The sequence below is a fragment of the Desmodus rotundus genome, chromosome 1 (assembly GCF_022682495.2).
Source record: "Desmodus rotundus isolate HL8 chromosome 1, HLdesRot8A.1, whole genome shotgun sequence".
NCBI lineage: Eukaryota > Metazoa > Chordata > Mammalia > Chiroptera > Phyllostomidae > Desmodus > Desmodus rotundus.
The window spans coordinates 49,539,424-49,560,168 of NC_071387.1; the positions used below are offsets into that span (position 1 = coordinate 49,539,424).

A 20,745-nucleotide genomic window follows, 5' to 3' on the forward strand; every position below is an offset into this window, starting at 1 on the left:
TGCTCAGTGACACCATGTTATGTTGAAATAGTGATGATGGAAGAAGTTACGGCACAGAAATTGGCAAGTGCTACGATTTGGTCCCCTCCTCACTTCACCCCTGAGAGCTGGTTGTTAAACATTTGCCAGCACCCCATAGTTCAAGCTCATATATAAGGTCCCTTTAAACAATGTCATTTTCTGATTTCCCAGGGGAGAAGTGATCCACAGTTATCCTTGACAGCCTTAATCACAACAGTTTAACAAAAATGAAAATACTGAATTTCTATGTGGACTGAGTTAAGAATTTTCTGTTTTGTAGCGAAGGGATAAAAGTTTGTCCGTGTGGTTTTGGACAATTTCTTAACTATAGTGTTTGGGAGGCTGGATGCAATACCATACTAACCCACAGAGAGGCACTGTTCCCACACATTTTTTTCCACTGTCCCAATGAAGTCAGAGACTGTTGAAGGAACACTTAAAGCACGCCCCCTGGTACTGAGCTAGGTTTCACTATAGGTGAAGTAGGATTAGGTGTAACTTTACCTTCTTTGCTTTGTGTTATATTTATGTATGACGATTGTTTTACCTTCGTAACCAGGGTAAAAGCAGGAAATACATTAAAAAATGAATTTTGAGGTCGTGACTTCAGGCCCCTGGCTCACCCTCCCCATGAACAACTGTCAGCCGTCTGTTGAATCGTGGTTTGTGTGTTTCAGATCGCCGATCGCAACTGCAGCCGGATGTCTTACTATGGCTCTGGCAATAATGATGTTCCAAGTGCCACCGGAACCCCAAGGACAGCCAGCAAAAAGGTACTGAGCAGGGCTGTGTGAGGATGACATTTGCTGGTGCCTGTTCCCACCCTTCACACACACACTCACACACACACTAGACATTTGGGGCCCTGTCCTTATCCATCATTTTCTGTAATTACCTACTAACTCAGTGCTTCTGCAACTTACTAAGGATCAGACATACCTGGGTGGTTTGTCTGGACCCTACCCCCTGAATTTCTGATTTAATAGATCTAAAGTGGGGTACAAGAATTCGCATTTCTAACATGCCCCTAGCCGATGCTGGTCCAGGGGCCACACTTTGAGAACCACGGCATTAGCTTTTTTTAGTTGAAGGTAAACTGGGGACAATTCATCCTCAACAAATGTGAATGGAAATAATTAGGTTTCGTTTATTTTAATACTACATATATCAAAGAAATATGAAATGCTTCCTCATAATTCTTTCTAGTCAACCTGTTCTATAAGCTCAGAGACTTGACAAGTAGTAAAACTGCTCACCAGACCTCCTTATATTAGCAAAATTCTCCAATCAGAGTCACCGCCCGTGTGGTCTAAGATGTGGCAGGGGAAAGCTGTCTCTCCAAGTTTTCTTCTCCGCCATGCACCCGCGTTTCACCATTGTAGTAGCCACTTAAGTTAAGGTCTTGAGTGTATTTCAAGACCTCTACTAAGATGGGAGCCATTTGTAAGAGCTGGCACCTCAGGAAAATGTGTATTACGCAGGGAGGGGAGAAGCGAACCTCAGTATAGCTCACTTGAGACTGGGTGAGGGGAAAATCAGGCGTCCAGAGGCCGTGCGGGCTGCACACCGCAGTCATGAGGCACCGTAAACCTGGAGAGAGGTACCAGGAGGTAACTGTGAAAGCAGTGAAAGAAGATATGGGTAGGTGCTGAAAATACATGTTTCACTTACTCTAAAACTTAGCTTCGTGCTTTGCAGTCACTGGTTACAGGTACCATTTTCCTTCTTAAAACCATGGTTTTTCCTACAGCCTGACAATCTCAAGGCAGCCCCTGATTTCTCCCAGGGGCCATCATTATGGAGTTTTGCAGTTACTTTGTTTTAACTTGGTTTCCAGTCATCTTAATGACCAGAAGAAAATCATTTTATTTCAGAGGGAAGTTTAGCCAATGTGTTTCCTTCCTAGTTGAGCAGACAGGGTTTAGCTGCCTGGCTATTTTCTATCATCTCTGGAGCAAGGTGTTCATGTAATAAGCATAAATTACCTTAAGAAGCAGCTTATCCTTGTCTAATCTCATCTCGTGGTAAGACCCTGGCACTCAAACTGACCTACTTTCCAGAGGTTACTTTGAAGCTGGTGGAGTGTCACCTTTCCTGCAGTGGGAAGACTCACGTGTAACCACGTTACCTGATGTGCACACTTAGACCACCTGCTGGGTTAGCACTCAGCCTCTTCCTCTCCCAGAGGGGAAAGCTTAAGACTCCCAACAGCAAACAAATGTATTCACGTGTGTTAAGGTTAGAAAGACTTGACTCACATGGGAGAATGAGGTGGAACCCACTGAGAAGCTTCAGCATTCTCCATTCATGACCAGAACCAGTTGGGGATGTAAATGGAATTCCTAGACTCTCCATATATAGAGATTTTCTATTTTTCTCCTTTCAGTTTAACTAACTCTCAAATTTTAATGTACATAGGAATTAGTAAATTGCACTGCATGCATACTATACATTGTGGGTGATTTAAAGGTTGGTTAAGGGCAGTCTTTGCTACAATCAGTTTTTACTTTAGGCAAAACTCACCTGCCACAAGAGCCAGCACCGTAGGGTCAGATATTAGGATGTTCACATAGTTTGGGCTTTCTTACCCACAGAACAACTAAACAATTAGTTCATCTGTCTTATTATATGTTTTGTGGTCATTTGATAAATGAAATCCATAGAAAATACCCACTTTTGTCATTAGTTAGGGTGACCACCTGGCCCAGTTTTCCCAGGACTGGGCGGGGGGTGGTTTCTTGGATGCAGGACTTTCATTTTAAGACCAAGACAGTCTCAGGCAAATGAAGACGAGTCAGTGCCCTCCCTTTAGCCTCAAATTTCCTCCCATCAACACTGGTATCAAGGACATTAACAAGTAGCCAGATAGCGTGGAGAATGGGAAAGGTACAAAAGGTGGAAAAACTACCATCTGCTACATTGGCTGTTGAGCACTCAGACAACTGGAAGGGACGTGTAGACATGAAGTGGAGCTGAGGAATTTTCAAGCATCTGACTCTGGGATGTCGGAATTTAGAAGGTGTGAGTTCAGGCTGCTACCAAGATACCTTTTAATGCAGAGGATCTGCCCATGAAATTAACCCATTTCATTTCCCTCAAAGCCATAGCAGGATATAAAAACAAGAACCGTCCAGTCAGGAAGGGAGTTCAGATGCCTGTAGTCATTGGTTCCAAATAGAGGTCTCCAGCGAGAACTAGTTAGAAATGCAAATTCTTGGGTCCTGCCCCAGACTTACTGAGTCTGAATCCAAAACTCTGGGTGTGGGCCCAGCAGTCTGGGTCCTCCCAGGCCCTCTGAGGATCCTGATGCACATTCAAATTTGAGAACCATTGCTACCAACCAGCAACAGATTTTATGGGTGAGAAACTGAGGGTAAAGAGAGGCCTGGCTCGCACAGGGGGTTGCTGCAGGGTCCGAAAGGAGGAACACGGGCAGTCTCAGTTCCGGCCGCCGCGCCAGAATGCAGGCTCACTCCCGTGCTGAGGCCCGTCCTTGAAACCTAGCTCTCCTGTGTGATACTGTGGCCAGCCTTCTCCTACCTGCCCCAAATGTTCTCCCAGCTCGGGTTATTTCAGCATGGGCCTTGCCACCCATTTGTGGTCTAGGACATCTAGGACACACGTGGCAGTAACACGTGTAATAAGCTATTACAGTTTTTGTAACAAGCTGTTACAGTTGCTGCAGAAAGAAGAGAGGCGTTGGAGTATAAAGCATTTGTCCTCACAGCCTGTCATACGTGAATGTGGTCTCTTGTGTGTGTGTCATCCAGCACTTCCACGAGGAGCTTGCCCTGCAGATGGTGGTCAGCGCTGGGATGGTGAGAGAAACAGTCTTCAAGTACGCCTGGTTCTTCTTTGAGCTTCTGGTGAGATTCTTGCATGTTTACATGTGTGCTTGGTAGGGCATGAAGAGCACATTGCAGAAAGGCAATGAAGTGTCCCGTATCAAAACTGACGTTTTATCCACGGAGTTGCTCCCACTGGAAACCTGGGATCATGACTTAAATTCTTACTCTCCCTCACCTTGCCACCCATGTGCCACCAAATCTTCTGAAAATCTACCTCCAACACCTTGGTTCTCACCATCTTCACCACCCGCCACCTGGCCAAGCCACTCTCATCTCTCAGGTGTCTCTTGCAGTAACTTCGTCTTTGACCTGGCTGCGTGCCATTTTGCCCTAGCCATCCATTCTCCACGGAGCTCTCCAAATTAAACAGATAGTGTCACTCTCCTCTTTAAAACTCTTTGGTGATTTTCAGAGTAGGGGAAATAAAGCACACCTTTTTGCCACCACCCACAAAGCCCTTGGGTGCTTCTGTTTACCTCCGTCTCTAACCGGCTCCTCTCATGCCTCCCCACCTCACCCAACCACATTGTTCCCCCTTTGGTTCTTTGAAGATGCCAAGGCCTTTTGATCCTCAAAGGCTTTTTAAAACTCTCAATCCCCTTCCCCCTTTCCTCCCTCCCAAGCGCAAATTTTTCTGGTTCTTCTCTTTAGGTTTCAGCTTAAATGTCACCACCTCCAAGAAGCCCTATCTGCCCACCTGGTACTGTAATATGTCTTCCTCTCTCTGTTCTCCTGTTAAGTGCCTTATTTCCCTTCTAACACTTATCACAATTTATAATTGCTTCCTGACTTTTGGTTAGACTTCTAGGATGCAAGTCTACCTTCCCAATTATCCTACCTCTAGACCCAGCACATGGCTTGGCATCATACAAGCACCAACTAATATTTGTTGGGGGAAACAATGAAACTTGTAAATCTTTTTACCCTACATCTTCTATCAGTTCTCTAGCAGAAAAGCAGAAGTATAAGGTAGTTCTTAAATTGAAAATAAAGAGAATAATAGTAAACCTATATTTTGTTTAATTGTTGCTAGAAATGAAAAGATTTTTACCATAAAGCCAGTAAGAATAACTTTTGTTGGTAAATGGAAATGCATTGTGAAGTGATGTTAAATGAAAAAGGGATAAAAGGGCAGACCCCCAACCACATGAAAATGTACAGATAATCAGCAGAATAAGAATTAGGACTGGGTTGATAGTGATAGAGTTAACTTTATATTTACCAGGTTCTTTCTCCTGTGGCATTAAGTGGATAATTTTTTGTATAGGGAAAGAGAGAGAGGTGGTCAGGTTTTCAGCTGAGCTCTAGCTGATCTGTGTATGTTCAAGCCTAAGAAAATGGGGTCAGCTCTGAACAACAGCACCCAGCGAACTGGAGGGCCAAAGGAAACAGCAATAAAGCACACCCTGGGGTGGAAATGGGAAGTGGTGTACAATAGGGCTTAAAAAACCTCAGGCCCATGCCACAGAAACACACCTAGGATTCAAATTCCTGAGAGTTTCACCAAGTTCCAAGTCCTAGCTGAAGATTGGTTTCACTAGAGAAGTATCTTCAAAATTCAGTCTCAAATCCCTGCATCAGAATCATGGGGGCGCTTAGCAAAAGTAAAGCAGATTCCCGAGACTCTCCCTGGAACTACTGAATGCAATTAGGAGAGGTGGGAGTCAGCATTGTGCATTAACTTGTCTCCCTGGGTGGCTTCTAAGCACACTGAAGGTCCATAGTCTCCCCCACCTCTGCTGAGAGGCCTAAACAAAGCTGAGGGTCTTTGTTTGCCCAGCCAGGGCCAGCATTTTGCATCCTAAAAGCCATGCCCACGAAGAGGGAGGCTGTAATGCACAGGTCTCAGAGCGACGACTTCCCAGTGACACGTGAACTCTGTGTTCTGGCAGCCAAGTGGACTGGCCATTAAGCTCTTTCTTAAGATGTGAGAAGTATCAAAACCAACATTTCATGTCCCATACATCCGGCTTCTCCTTACCCATCCCACCACCATCACGTTTCTCCATATAGAAGATTCACTTGGGTCCTAATCCTTCTAGAGATAATATGTATGAATGATCTCAAACTAGATTCATCTGTCATACTGCAAGGTTTTTAAAAAGCAAGAAGCAAAAACTAAATCCAACATTGTAGACTCTCATAGGGAAAAAGGCCCTTCACAGGAAAGTAGTATCTCAATATAAAGATGTATTGTCATTTGCTCACACACACGCATACATATATACATACACACACACTTCACCTAATCATTCCTAGGTATTGTTTAATGTATTATAGGTGCTACAGTTGTTACATTGGAGAACCAAACTCTTAGGATGTTGGTCCTCAAACTGTGCTGTGTGAGGGTTCTGATAGCAGCTCTAGTGGCTTCTTAATGTGTCCTTGAAGCCTCAGGGAGGCCCTGTGGGAGAGCAGCCCTGCGGATTAGCACCACCGCCCTCACAGGACACAGGGGCTAAGTGGGGGTCTGCCCAGGCCTCTCAGCCAGTGAGGGGTGGAGCCTCAATTCTGCAACTTTCTGTTCTAGTCCCGTGTCTCTGCCATTTGCTTCCCCTTGGAAGGTCAAAATTGCAACACATATTGACCACATGCAGAAGTCAGCTTTAAATGCATTGCTGCAATTATTATTCCATTCTCAATTAGAACGAACTCAGCAGTGCTGGCCACTCCACACGGCAGCCTGGAGCTGTCCTATGAAAGCGCATTGGCATTCTGTATGTAGGACAGTGGCTCTCTCCTTCGTATAATTCTACTAACAACTGGCATCTGTAAGAGAGGAAAATAACAACATCGAAATGTGTTGTACATTTTACTGTTTGTGCCAGGCACCATTTTCAGTGTTATCTCATTTAATCCTCAACCTTGAAGCTGGAGTTTTCTGTCATCCCCAATTTACAGATAGGGTCCAAGGGAGGATGGTGGCCATAGGAGGAGTCTCCAGGTCCACCCGGGGCTTCATCAGTACCTCTTTGCTGCCCCTCACTGCAGGGAGCTAAGAACCATGGGAAAGGTGAAAACTGCTTTTGACCTTGCACATTTATTTACCCAGGAGAGAAAGCACAAGCTAAAGCTGATAGTGCTTCTTCTCTCTAAGAATCCCTTATGCTAAACAGATGCAATAATTGTAAAGAAAGCTCTTGGCAATCTCAGCACACAGAGGGGGTTGGTCAACCTGCAGATCACCCAAGACACCATTACCCAGTGCTCCGAATGTTGTAACCTAAGTCCACCAGGGTCCCGACAGGAAAGTGTTGGATTTACTCAAAAGGGTTAACTGAAAAGCATTGTTGGAGGGTTTTTCCCCAGGGTGAATGTAAGGTTACAGAAGCAGATGAGGGCTGGTGAGGCACCCACAGAGCAGCAAGTGCTGGAAGCTGTTATTCCGGCTCTAAGGAAGCAAGGGTAAGGAGCACTGTAACTGGGGCCTAGAGGAAGCGAAGACGGAGGAGAAAGGCCCCATGACAGAAGCTGGAGTCTTAGACAAATGTTGCCACTGCCAGGAACCGTGCTGTGGTGGGCATGAGGGCAGTGGAGTGGACAAATACTGGGACCTCTCTGTCCTCCCACCCATGCATCCCTTGCTGGCGGCTCCATTGGCCAACTTCAGCCAGAAGCCCAAGGAGGCCTGAGAGATGTAGTCTATGGAGATCAGCTTCTTGAGGTTCAGAGACAGGCAGAAAAGGGCAAGAAATGGATCTAAGGGATAGGGTGGGACAAATGGAAAATGTCAGCCCCATCCAGAACCTTGTGTGGAAACTGATCTCAGGCTCAGACAAGGCGCCCAGCCCTCCCTGCATTGTTCATACATTTGCTTCATGAATGCCCAGGAACTTACTTAAAAACCAAGACAGGCCCTGGCTGGGTGGCTCAGTTGGTTGGAGCATCCTTCCCTACAGCAAATATTGCAGGTTTAATTCCCAGTCAGGGCACATACCAAGGTTGTGGGTTGGATGCATATGGGAGGCAACCAATCAATGTTTTTCTCTCACATCAATGTTTCTCTCTCTCTCTCTCTCCCTTCCTCTCTCTCTCTCTTTCTCTCTCTCTCCCCCTCCCTCCCACGCCCCCCCCTTCTGCCGACTCTAAAATCAATGAACATATCTTCTTCAGGTAAGGATTAAAGACGATGATGATGATGATGATAACCAAGAGAGTTTTATTTTGCCCAAGAATCTTGACAAGAAAGAAAGGACAGCCTCTCCTTGAACTTGGCCAACAACCTAGGAGGCTTAACACCTTTCAGTTGTGTTAATGCCCAAGCAGTAATGAACAACCGCTTTGGCATTAGAGCCGTTAAACACTCCTTTTGTGAGTTTGAAACTTGCTAATGAATAAATCTCTGTGCTTCTGTAAACCTCTGAGCCAGACCTTGGGAACCCAGTGGTAAATGGGTGACCTAGTTTACTCAGGACATGAACTTCTGCACCAAGGTGTTCTTTGGAGGTACCCTGCTTTGAGTAGGTCACAAAGGCCAATATGAGGGAAAATATTTTCCTGCCTTACCCCACCGTACAAATAATGGGCCAAGCATCCACTGATATTTCTATTGGGTGCTCCTCTTAGAGATACAAAGGACACGGTAGCTGGCAAGTTGCTGACGGTCTGGAAAGAGGCCATTGGTTGGAAGTGCGGTATTGTGAGAATTATTTATTTGGTTGTAGAATGGCCAGGCTCAGCAGGCAGGAGCCGAGTACCACAGTGAGCTCTAAAAGCCTGGTGCTGGGTAGGGTAGCCAGCAGAGGATCAGGAATAGGGTAGCGCCAAACAAAGAGGCCTTGTCTTCCCAGGTCCTTTGTTAGCATAATGAGAGGCAGGACTGTCAGACAAAAATGGGGTCCAGTTCCCACCCCTCCTTAGGTCCTCTCACCAATTGTGTGAGACTGGGGTGCAGACTTGTCCATGTGGGCTGGCCCGAGAAGAACCTCACAGCGAAGAGAAGCCATGCTCTGACACGGGGCTTCAGGGCTGTGTGTTCTCAGGTCTTCCCCAGGCGGGCCAGGGCATTATCTTACACATGAAGCATGTAAAGCTTATCAGCCTGTTTTCTCTCCTTAACTTACCTTTTCCTTGTTTTTTTTTTTTTTTTTTTTTTTTTTTAATATCTGTTTGTCTCAGTGCTGGTGAAAATTGCCAGTCCTGCACTCTTAAAAAGAAATCTGCTGTTAGTGCAAAGAAGTTCACCCATATAGCTCTTAGGAGCAGGAGTCCTTCCCCATACAACTATCTTTCTCCCCTCTTTGTCCAGCCCTGACCTGGGGGGTCACATTCAGGCAAATGTGGGTGATTTAACTTCCAGGGCCCTTTCTTTTCGCAGCAGTTCCCTGACTAGCCTGGACACATTCATGAAAAAGACCTCAGAGGGTAGGCACCCAACTAGCAGCAGAACTCCCCATCTTTCCCAACAGACTGTTCCTAATCGCTCCCAGCAGATTCCAACAAGGCCAAGATGCAACTCAGACTGTATCCAAGGGAGTCGTGTGGACCCACAAATCTCCTGGTCCCAGGGAAAAGTCCAAAACATAAGCATGATCTCGATTTAGAATCGTGGTAGGCATTGAGCTGGTGATGTACTGGTCATAATACAGTCACCAACTGACACACAGGTTTTTATTTTAATGTATATGTATTTCAAATATAAAACATAAATGAATATATAAGTATATTTGAAATATATAAATATGTATTTTTATACATATATAAATACACATATTTAAAATATATGTAAAACAAGTTAGTCTTATAGAACTGAAAACATAATTTCTCTTGGAGGCAATGTTCCAAATAGTGGTCAAGTTTCCAGCTAGCACCCTATAGAATTGTTCCTGGAAAGAAACACGCTCTCCATTTCAACTCGAAATCAAGATAGGAGGAACATCTCTTCCCACTTCTCCTTGCTGTGGTTTCAGGGATAGCAGTGACATCAGTTCACATCCAAAACAGTCCCGTAAACCATCCCTCTGTCGGTAGTGCGCTGGGTTACGACAGACTGAGAGCTACGTGGCTCGGGCAGCCCAGCCCAGGTCTGCCCGCCTGACGTCGGCAGTTGAGAGAAGGGGAGTCTTATGACACAGTAGCTAAAAAATTAAGCTCTCTGGCTTTGTCAGCAGCAAGGAGGAAGCTCCCTGACTTGGGGTCAAGAAGAGGACACCCTTCCCACCTCCCGCCACCATGGTAACCATTTGCATGTCAGGAGCATTTTTTAGTCCAGAGCCTCCTGCTTGGGCAACGACCAGCACCAATAAAGTGTTAGGAAGTGTATTGTTAATGAGCTCTTCTTCCAGCCTTTTCTCCTTTTCCGCAGTGTTCAGGCTGGTCACCAGCTTCCATGTTGACATTCCCTCCACCCCCACTATAGGTGAAAAGCATGGCCCAGTACGTACACAACACGGACAAACAGGACAATTTTCGGAGGACTCGCTTTTCCGACCGTTTCAAAGATGACATAACTACCATTGTCAATGTGGTCACCTCGGAGATTGCAGCCCTTGTAGTAAAGCCTCAGAAGGTAATTGTGTCATTTTGCTCTTTACTTTCTAAATGTTTCACCTGAAACATCTGCTGTGTTCATAATCAGAGAAAAATAGGCATCCTCTTAAAACAGTGATTTGAATGTGACTGACTATACCTGACAAATAAATGCTGCAGTTTATACTGGATGGGACCCTGCGGTGGGGCAGGAGCATTGCTATGAAGAAACTGCAACATAGAATTGCAATAGTTTAAATTATTGCTTCAATGTAGAGATGAGAGAGAATATTCTTGTTCTTAGGAAACATACCCTGAAGCATTACGGGGTAAATGGGCATGATATTTGCAACCTACTCTTTAATGGGTCAGAGAAAAATTATATAGATAGAGAGAACAATCATGCTAATGTAGCAACCTGTCAAATACTGATGAACCTGGTTAAAGGGTATACAGGAGTTCTTTGTACTGTTCCTGAACCTTTTCTTTTAAGTTGAAAATGCTTTTAAAATAGAAAGTTAAATTTATAAAATGAAATAAAACAAAATTTTGAAGGCAGATGTAAAATTTGAGGCAGCAATGATCATGATTAATACCTTTCTCATTGTAACGAACTTGTACCAAGTGCTCGGGAGAAATGACCACTTGGTTTTTCTCACGGCAAACTTTGTGAGGGCGGCAACGGTGTCTCCATTTTGGTGGGTGTGAAAAATGAGGCACATTGAGGTTGGTAAACTTTCCAAAAGTCACACAGCTAGCAGCAAAACCAAGACCGACAATTCCATGCCAGGATATTCAGACAGTTGTGTCTACTGCTCAGGAGTGGCCCCTGCAGAGGATGCTGGGAGCATGAGGACGTGCTGCTCAGTGATACGGGGGAATCTTCTTTGTCAGGTCTTCATCCATGCTGGTGACTGGTCAGCTTGGCCTGGATTGGCAAACTGAACAATACAACATGAGGAAAATATCTTCAGTAGTATCAGAGACAACGGATTTATCATTCTGAGAATAGGACACGTGACCATGAACAAGTGAATTCCCGTTGCTCTGAAGTACTGTAAAACCCTTCAGATATATGAGCACTGTGAAGTAATGGAAACAAAAGCCTGGCCTCAGTTTATGCACGAGTTCACTCTACCGTGTGTGACTGTGACCCTTTAGGCTGGGGATCCTGCCTAATTGGAGGGAAAAAAGCCCGTAGGTAAAAATGGATTATTTTATCCAGATTTGATTTTCTGGAACAGTCCTTACAAGAATCTGTCTCATTGAAGATGGTCGGTACATTTCAAGTTAGTTTTGCCAAAACAGCACTTACCAGAATCAAATAAATTATGGTAGAGCCATGTGAAGAAAAAGGAGAGACTAGAATATAGGAAAATGTTTATTATGTACCATTGAATGAAAAAATTCAGGACCAACATTGTATATAGAGAATGAGCTCAATTATATACATATAAATATGCATGTAGGAAAAAAGACTAGAAGGAAATGTACCTTAGCATTAACAGTAGAGAGAGAATTACTTGATTCAACCTAACACCCCTGGCTTCAGTTAAGTTCTAAATGGTATTTGCTCCAATTTTGCAGGGTTACCTGCTTTGCCCAGTGTCTCCCAGAGGAGCACTGACTATAAAAATAGGACCTGCCTCTCCCAATTTTTCCACCAGGCACCTGGGATTTTATGACCAGGGTTTGTCACGGAATGATTTGGGTGTTTGCTGTTTATTTTTAAGGAAAACGATCAGGCGGAAAAGATGAATATCAGCCTCGCTTTCTTCTTGTATGACCTTCTCTCACTCATGGATCGTGGCTTTGTGTTTAACCTCATCAAACATTACTGCAACCAGGTGAGTGTCCCCTCAGGCACGGCCACGTCATTCCTGGTTCCCTCTTGTCCCGTGTGATGCTCATGGCCGTGGTGTGCTCTCTTAGTCATTGCCAACTCAGACAGCTTGGCTCTTGAACGTTCCGAGTTTGATGCCGTGGACATCCGCAGACGCGGTGCCTGGCATTCATTCCTAGAGCATTCACCAAGCCAGTGCTGAAGGGCTAGCAAGTTAATCTACGGAGACTAAAATTTGCTAATGATAAGATCTGCTTTGTCAATTTAACATTTAATGGAAATTACATGACTAGCATTTACTTTTGACCAGGTATAGAATTCAAAGTATGATGTCTCTTTTCACATACGAAGTAATTAATGAAATTGTAGTTGTGAAATTCTGACTCTAAAGGACCCTGATAAAATAAAAAGTGGACTGAATTTCACTGAGCACAAAGGAAATATTTTGTAATCCAAGAATCTTAGTGCCATTTCCCCAGATTTTAAAATGGAATTCTTATGTTCACTGCCCCCTCCAGACTGCCCCAAAAATAGTAATATAAATAGCAGTTGTCATTGTCACTACTCCTTTCTTTCCATAACCCTGTTTTAACATCACTACCACTGTCGTCTGCACTGCCACCCCTGCCTGCCTCCATGGCATCACCTGCCACTCCCGCCATCACTGGCACCCACCGCCTCCGCCTTCACCGCCACGGTCACCACCACTGGCTTCTTCCTCTGTGCCAGGCACTCTGTTAGCCACTTTATAAAAGTCGTTTTTTTACTCTTTGCAAGGTGTTGTTATCAACATTTTGCAGATGGTAAGGCTGAGGGTTAGAGGGGTAATGTAACTAGTCCAGGGAGAAAAGAGCCATGTCTGCTCGACTCCCAGGCACAATGCGTTCATCACCCTGTTCCACCAGGCCTGGCTCCCTGTGGTTAATCCCTTAGTGAGCTTGAAGTCACTCAACTTCTGTGGGTCTCATTTCCTCATTTGTAAAATAAAAAGATCTGTCCTTCCCCCCAAAAAGACCATGACTTCGCTAAAGGAACTCCCAGTAAGAACACTGACTTATAAAAAGAGAACCCTAAGGAAACATCGGAAGTCCCAGAGCACCAACACCTGCTGCACTCTGACCTCCTGACCTTGTGTGGGTCTTCTGGTCCACATTCCACCAGATTGGAGTGGTGGGGAATGCGCCATCCCTCTTAGGGGTTTAGGATTACAGGTCATCGAATGAATTACGAATAGAAGTCAATCTGTTTTCCAAGAGATTATGTATAGAAAGGAGATACTAGAACATCACTGTAAGTCCAGGTTTAGCTGCTGTTAAAGAAAAAATTATTTATGATGCCAGTAAACAGTAAGGCATACTTTATTCAGCACTGTCGTGATAGGTATGGGGACCACTGAGATGGGGTTTTGCAATAAGGGAGTGAGATTAGGCTCCAAACTGAATACAACAAGGAAGAGTGGGCATTTATAGCCAAGGAGTAGAGTGGGGGTGGTCAGTGGATGAGTAATTACTGAGAGGAAGGAAACATCAGAGGAAAGGGAAGATTCTGGCTAAAGAGACCAAACAGGATTGTTGCTGAAGGCAGGCGAGGGTGATCACCTCCATCTGGAGGATGGTAAGAGATGAGGGTTTATTTGGTCAGATATTAAAGGTGCTCTGATATCAAGGGTGGGAGGTTGCAAGTAAACTGTCTTAGCAGGATTTTTGCTAAAATTGGGTTCCTGAGGGTACACCTGAAGACTGAGCCTGACTAGAGTTTGGTCACAGAGAGAATCTTCATCACTGCTCATTGTGGGCAGTTTTTATTAGCAAAAGGCAAATAAAACAATCAAAAGTAGATATGTACCAGCCCTGCAAATGCACATTTTAATTTTCTTTTTCTCTTTCCTTTCTCTTCTCTTTCTCTTTTTAATCCTTTCCTTTTCCTTTAAGTTAGAGTGTACCTCTAATTTACTCTCCTTTTTCTCCCTCTTTCCAGTCTCCAATGCCAGAGAACCTTAGGCTAGAAATCTGGAGACCCGTGTTCTAAGGCCAGTGATGCCATTAAGCACATCTGTCATTTGGGGGTTTCAACATTTGGGACAGTAGCTTCCTGGTCTGAGAAAAGATACGAATGCATCAGATTTATTGAGGTTTAAACGTTCTGAATGTGTGCTCTGTGTTTGCCAGTGACACCATGGGTATTGCTTAGCACAGTGAGTAGCACACAGGCCTGAAAAGTCATGGCCCCAGTCAATGGTGAAGTAACTCGTTGAGCCCAGCCATCCAGATACAGTATGAGCATCTTGTCTGGGGCAAGTTCTATTCTTCCAAAGTCCTCTGATTTCGTCATTTTGCATAACCTGATTCAAATATTCTGTCATGTTTTTTGTCATTTATGGACTTTGTGACCACGAATATAAACTTAGTCTCTTATTAATAGTCACTAACGATAGAAAAATCTAGTTTTTCAGTTGCTCTATGTTACTTTCAACGTGCCACTAAGTTGGCACACGTCCCTTGGGTAGGGCCACCGAGGCGGCCACTGTGGGTCCTGACCTCTGAGGAGGATGTTTCAGGAACTGCACCTTACTCTGTTCTAAACATCACAAAAGTTATTTTTGAAATTTCTGTCTTCAATGAAGTCTCAAGGGAACTATGAAAGATACCCACAGTGTGGCCTTTTCAAGTGTAAATATCTCATGCATTCACGTCCTGATAGCTGGCTTGATCCAACAACTCTGTGAATGAGTGATGAGCGTAAGACCAGGTTCTGACCAATTCAATTTGCTGGTGGCCCCTTTGGTCCAAAATTAGCCAACAACATACATTGATAAACGTGTGGGTTCTCATCACTGTTCTTACACAGAAGTCATATGTTTTATTTTATTTTTACATAATACATAATGGCATTCATTTGTTTCAAATAAATGTCTAACTACCAATTGGTTCTCCAGGCAAAAATGCCACAACACAATGGCTTCTCCTAAAATGGCTGAAAATATGTGCTCATTTAAATTATATCATTTATAAAACTGCTCTTAAAGTGCATGAAGAGGAGGCATGTCCATCTGTAAGGATGAGGTGTTGGTTCCCTGTGCCAAGGCGGGAGGGCGTTTATAATGACATATTGGTAGGTTCACGGTCCATCAAAGCCCTTCTTCCCATAGTTTGCCTGAAGAGGAGCTGCCTCTGAGTCACAGCCCACTGAGCCAGGGTCCTTTAGTTGTCAACTTTCCCGGGAGGGAAGCAAGAGACCTCTTCCAGACTGTCACCGTTGTCAGCTTTTTATTGCTAATTGCATGGTTTGTTTGCTAAAGAAAAATTTTTCCTGAAAACTCTTTCAGCTTTCTGTTTCTTCCTCCTCTCCTTCTTCCTCTCCCCCTTTGAAGCAAACACCATGGCTTTTTTGCAGGGACTACATACTCTTCTAAGTGCTTCGATGCTCTCATCCAGGGAACTGGTTTGCAAACTTCCTGTGGGGGTCTTTAATTAGAAACTACAAAAGAACACTTGCAGCTTTAAGGCCATCTAGTCACAGTCCCTTAGTTTTGTGTGGCACCATGTGGGGTCCCCTCCTTTCATTTAGTTTCTTGGACACAGTAGGGTTTTTTGTAAAATTAATTATACTGTGTTACACTGACATACCTCCAGATTACTTCCAGCAGAGGCTTGCCGTGGTATTAGAGATTCGACAAGACTGGGATTCGGGACCGGAGCGCTCATTTTAGACGGGGGTTAGGCTAGAAGCATGAAGGGAAACAGTGCAGGGAGGGCAACTTAACTGGGCCTCCTTGTGATACAGGTTGCCATCTGTCACGCTGTCCTGTTCATTTTTATTAACCCGACAGCCTTAATCTGGGGCGAAAGGATGTTTTTGTGTCTGTCAGCCTCAACTCCATTGACCTTATAATAAATGCTTCTGTCCTTTTCTCGTTTTTCTTCCCAGCTGTCAGCCAAGCTGAACAGCCTCCCAATCCTCATCTCCATGAGGCTGGAGTTCCTGAGAATCCTCTGCAGCCACGAGCATTACCTCAATCTGAACCTCTTCTTCATGAACGCTGACACTGCGCCAGTATCTCCCTGTCCCTCCATATCCTCCCAGGTAATCGGCTCACTGAAAGAATTGTACTCGCTATTTCTCTGCATCAGCTTCGTTTAGTCACTTATTCTGTAAAGGTTGGTGTTTTTAACTAAAAGAAAAATCAAGCTATTGAAAACTATTGAAGCGGATCGGTTGATCCAGATACATACAAGTACGCTACCCGAAGCTGCACCACCTCACTGGTCATCTGCGTGCTGCGTGACTGGTGTCTCTCTAGGCTCCAGGGTCCCTGCTGAGGCCAAGTAGAGCAAGGACTCCATGTACACTATGAAAATTTAGAAATTTGTAGAAAAGTCACATGTCTTTTTCTGTCTCACATTAATCATCTTTCTACTTTAGCTTGATAGTCTCCTTTACTCACTTCACTTTTCCTAAACCCCTGCACCACAAAATTTATGAAATTGCAGGCTCCTTTATATTAATTCCAAAATGATCTAATAGTAGTTTTTAACATGGGTGTTATATCTTTGAACTTTCTTAGACCTTTTTCCTGATACTCTTACAGAATGGAATTCAGCACAACATGAATCCACCTTGAATCATAGTCCAGATAACTTAGCTCTTGAAGCACTGAAAAGAGCTCATTATAAACCAAGCAAACGGGCTGTTTTATAGAGAGTGTATTTCTAACAAGTCTGGGACATGATCAGCCAAAAAGAGTAACACACGCGTTAATACTTAGAGGCAGGACTTCAGCCAAGAACAGTGTTTCTCCAGTTAGGTTCAGTGGGCCCCAGATTCTGGACGATTTTGAGAGGTAGTAAGCAAATACAGGATTCCAAAGTCATATCAGTTTTGGAAACCCTGTGTTGACAGATTTCTTTGCAGAAGGCCATCCAAGAGTCTCCAACTTGTTCATGTAAGTTGTGAATACACCGGGGAGTGGTGCGGGAAGAAATGGGAGGGGTGCATGACAAGCAGTGATCCCCAACATGATTTGACTCCAGAAACTTTTTGTTTTTCTTCCATAGATTTCTCAAGGGATTAGTGTGCTCTAGAAGAACTTTAAGGAAATGCTATTTTATAGTCAACATTCCATTTATATGGAGCAAATCAGTAGCTCAGAGAAGCAAGTGGGATTTCTCAATATTAGGTTCTGTTTCTGTTGCATATTCCTTGATACTAGCACAAAGGGTAAGGCTTGTCTTATTAATTAAAAAATAATAATAATCTTGCCAGAAGACATGAGCCAGATAGTAGCTCCGTGACTGTGAGTGTGGACTGAGAAGGACCTGTCTTGCAAGCAGCAATTCCCAATGTGCTAACTTTGCCCTAGGTCCTCGCCCACGTTTCCCTTGTAACCACCCCAAGGAGTTAGGAAAATGTCAAGGGTTTCCAGAGACATTTTAGATTCTCCTAGTGAAATAGAAAGTGTGCCCCGTAGGCGCAGGGACTGCCTCAGACTGGCCAGTCTGACACTTCCCGACGTGACACCGCTTCTAGTTTCCAGACCAGCCAAATTCAAACACTGTGTGCAAACGACGCATAGTGCAGCGCAGTATCCAGGGGCCTGTTTGTTCAACGGAGGCAGTTTGTCAGAGAGGACTTGCCTGCTCACAGCTCCAGCATTGGATCCAGCTCCCATTTCCCTATCCAATTGTTATCCTAGGATTCTCATCTTCAACCTTTGATTGTGGGTGGGAAGGAAGTACTACTCACTGTGTAATAGACTCTGGATGCTTCTGTTATATCTTTCCCAATGGGCAGTCCTCTCTATGTGGGGATGGGGAAGCTAAGTGACCACTCTACGTGTTGGTTTCCTCATCTGTCCCATAGAGATAGTAGTGGTACCTGCCTCACTGGGTAGTGCTTACAAATCCTGGCCATACTACGTGCTCGATAAGTACCAGCTCTCGTGATCTCAATTCCAGTTCTTGTTACTCATAGAACCGCCCCTTGCATTTCTGCAGAACTCGAGCTCCTGCTCCAGTTTCCAGGACCAGAAGATTGCCAGCATGTTCGATCTGACTCCGGAGTACCGCCAGCAGCACTTCCTCACGGGGCTTCTCTTCACTGAACTGGCTGCTTCCCTGGATGCTGAAGGGGAAGGGTATGTTTCTGACATTGAAATTGGAATGCAAAGCAAAAAAAAAAAAATCTGCTACCTACTAAAGTTTGCAGTTCGCCCCCTTGTGCTTGGTGAACAACGTTGCCATTCACCAGTTCCGAAGAGTAAGCGCATCGGTGCTTTCAGAAAACTATGCCCACAGGAATGTGGAAGGCATGGGGGAGGGAGAGAAACCATGGAATGGCATTTTCCAGCCACTTTTCATTGAGAAGAACTTACCAGTTCTACTGCGTAGCAGGCTTCCCAGAGCTGCTTGATTAGTAAACTCCTCAGGAATGAAGCCATTTTCAACATGTGCCCCTGGGTGGGGCGGGGGGGCGGGGGGGGGGGGGTCAGTGTGCACACAGAGGTAGCAGCAAGACGCCACCAGGCTCAATGCTGACAAAGAAAGTGGCTGCTAATGAGAAAGCAGTTGCCCTTTGTCCAGATTTATAAGGTTTCTTGTAAAGAGACCCTCCCAAGCTAAGAGATGGCACAGGTCTGGGGCTTGTAAATCCTTTGATTTCTTGTAAACCTGATCACCGAGGGGCATGTGGCAGTATCCAGCCTTGAAGTCAACGGACAGGAAGGATGGTCGACCACCCTCTTCTTTTCTTTGCTCCCTATGCTCCACGAGCCCTTATGATCGGAAAAACACTGTCTACCTGATTTGACGAAAGGAGGCAGTGCCTTCCAAAATATTATATATTCTATGAACAATTGCTGAATGCCGTAGATGGGGCAGGCACAGTTGAGTGTTGGAGCCTATCAGAATCAGCGCACAAAACAGACAAAATTCCCTGCCCCCACAGAGCTCACCATTTAGGGCCTCAGATCCCAAGATCATTAGGATTGGAATGTAATTCGGTGTTTAGATTAGACTCACAGAAGTGAAGGAACTTGCCCAAAGTTACATAGCAGAACCAAATCCAGAGGCGCATTCTTCCAAGTCCCTCCCCGGCGCTCACTCTCCCTACCACACCATCCCCAGCCCGGAAAACCTATTTCTATGGCTTGGACCTCTCTCTTCCTCTGCTGAAGAAGTTTCTGGGGGAAAGTATGCTGATGAATGGCAGTGTGGCTGTATGTTACAGATTTTTGTTTAACTGGGAGTTCTCAAGTTCTCTCTCAAAGTGCTTATAATTTAGTGAAAGAAACAGGGCATATCTGCATGAAACTATTACAGGAGCACATCCAAGTTAGTGTAACTGCACTAACAAATAGATTTTACCTGCTTTGCTCATACGGATATTGCCTAAGTAAATGCATGCCTCTGTCTCCTAGTAAGTGTGGGAAAGTTCCTGTGTTTAGCTCCAAATTCTGCCTCCCTCCAAGAGTATCCTTAGTGAGCTTCATTTTCCAAGGCTTCAGTTTCATCTTCTCTTAACTCTAACTAAACTCCTCTTAATTTTCTCAGTAGCATTTCTAGCCTATAATTAACATGAATTTCCACAGCAACACAAAGTGCCCTGACACATTCTGACAAGGTGCTAACACGGAGCTCTGAGCCCAAAGAAAACTGCCTACACACACACACACACACACACACACTTAACTGTCCTTTAATAGGAGTGATTTACATGATTTCTGAAAGTACTCTTATTAATCACATTAGCAGTAGTTCTGTTTTCTGTTTCCCTTCCAGTCAGATGTCTGGAGAAACAGCCCTGACACCTGTTTTGATTCCTTGTAAATATGTTGCTGTTATTGTACTAGCAAAACACACCCTACCTTTTCTAACCCCCAGTGGGTTACTAATTAAGAGTATCATCCCTTCAGCAACACAATAATCCCTGATTTCTGGGTTGTCAATTACTCTCCTGGTAAGTTATTAGAACTACTCCCACAAACTTTACCATGTGGACCGAACTCTCGGAAAGATCTCATCCTTTAACAATACTTCCTCTTGGTCAGTACTTCTTTTGCTGCCAGGACAATCTGTAGACCCACCAACACCTGCCCATCTGTGGTAGGCAAGCGCCAGGGGGACAGATCTTAGTACCTGGACCCCTGAAAGGAGCCACACCTCCAGTTTCTAATGGATCTCCCTGCAACCCCCATTACCTGGGGGGTGTCCACAGATGTCCACACATCATTAAATCTGTAATGTTTTCACCCTGGCTAGTGTAGCTCAGGTGGGCCTGCAAACCAAAGGGTCTCTGGTTCGATTCCCAGTCAGGGCACATGCCTGGGTTGCAGGCTGGGTCCCCAGTGGGGGGCACATGAGAGGCAACCACACATTAATGTTTCTCTCTTTCCCCCCTCTCTAAAAATAAATAAATAAATAATCTTTTAAAAAATTAAATAAATCCATAATGCTTTCAAGCATGTGGAAATTACCTGGCACCAAGGTGCCAGCAGATTCAGTGTCTGGTGAGGACCCACTTCCTAGTTCAGAATGGCCATCTTCTGTGTGTCCTTCATGGCAGAATTGG

The 20,745-nt window shown here is 44.6% G+C and overlaps 1 protein-coding gene across 4 annotated transcripts in view; it reads left to right on the forward strand.

Moving 5' to 3' along the window:
- DOCK8 (dedicator of cytokinesis 8) overlaps positions 1-20,745 on the forward strand; it is a 213,691-nt gene that overhangs the window by 146,722 nt on the left and 46,224 nt on the right. For all 4 annotated transcript variants that reach the window (XM_045191179.3, XM_024555137.4, XM_045191172.3 and 1 more), the window contains 6 exons: positions 699-794; positions 3,792-3,887; positions 10,228-10,377; positions 12,071-12,184; positions 16,108-16,263; positions 18,174-18,313. In XM_045191179.3, coding sequence (XP_045047114.2) covers positions 699-794; positions 3,792-3,887; positions 10,228-10,377; positions 12,071-12,184; positions 16,108-16,263; positions 18,174-18,313 — 752 coding nt within the window. The remainder of the gene's footprint in view (positions 1-698; positions 795-3,791; positions 3,888-10,227; positions 10,378-12,070; positions 12,185-16,107; positions 16,264-18,173; positions 18,314-20,745) is intronic.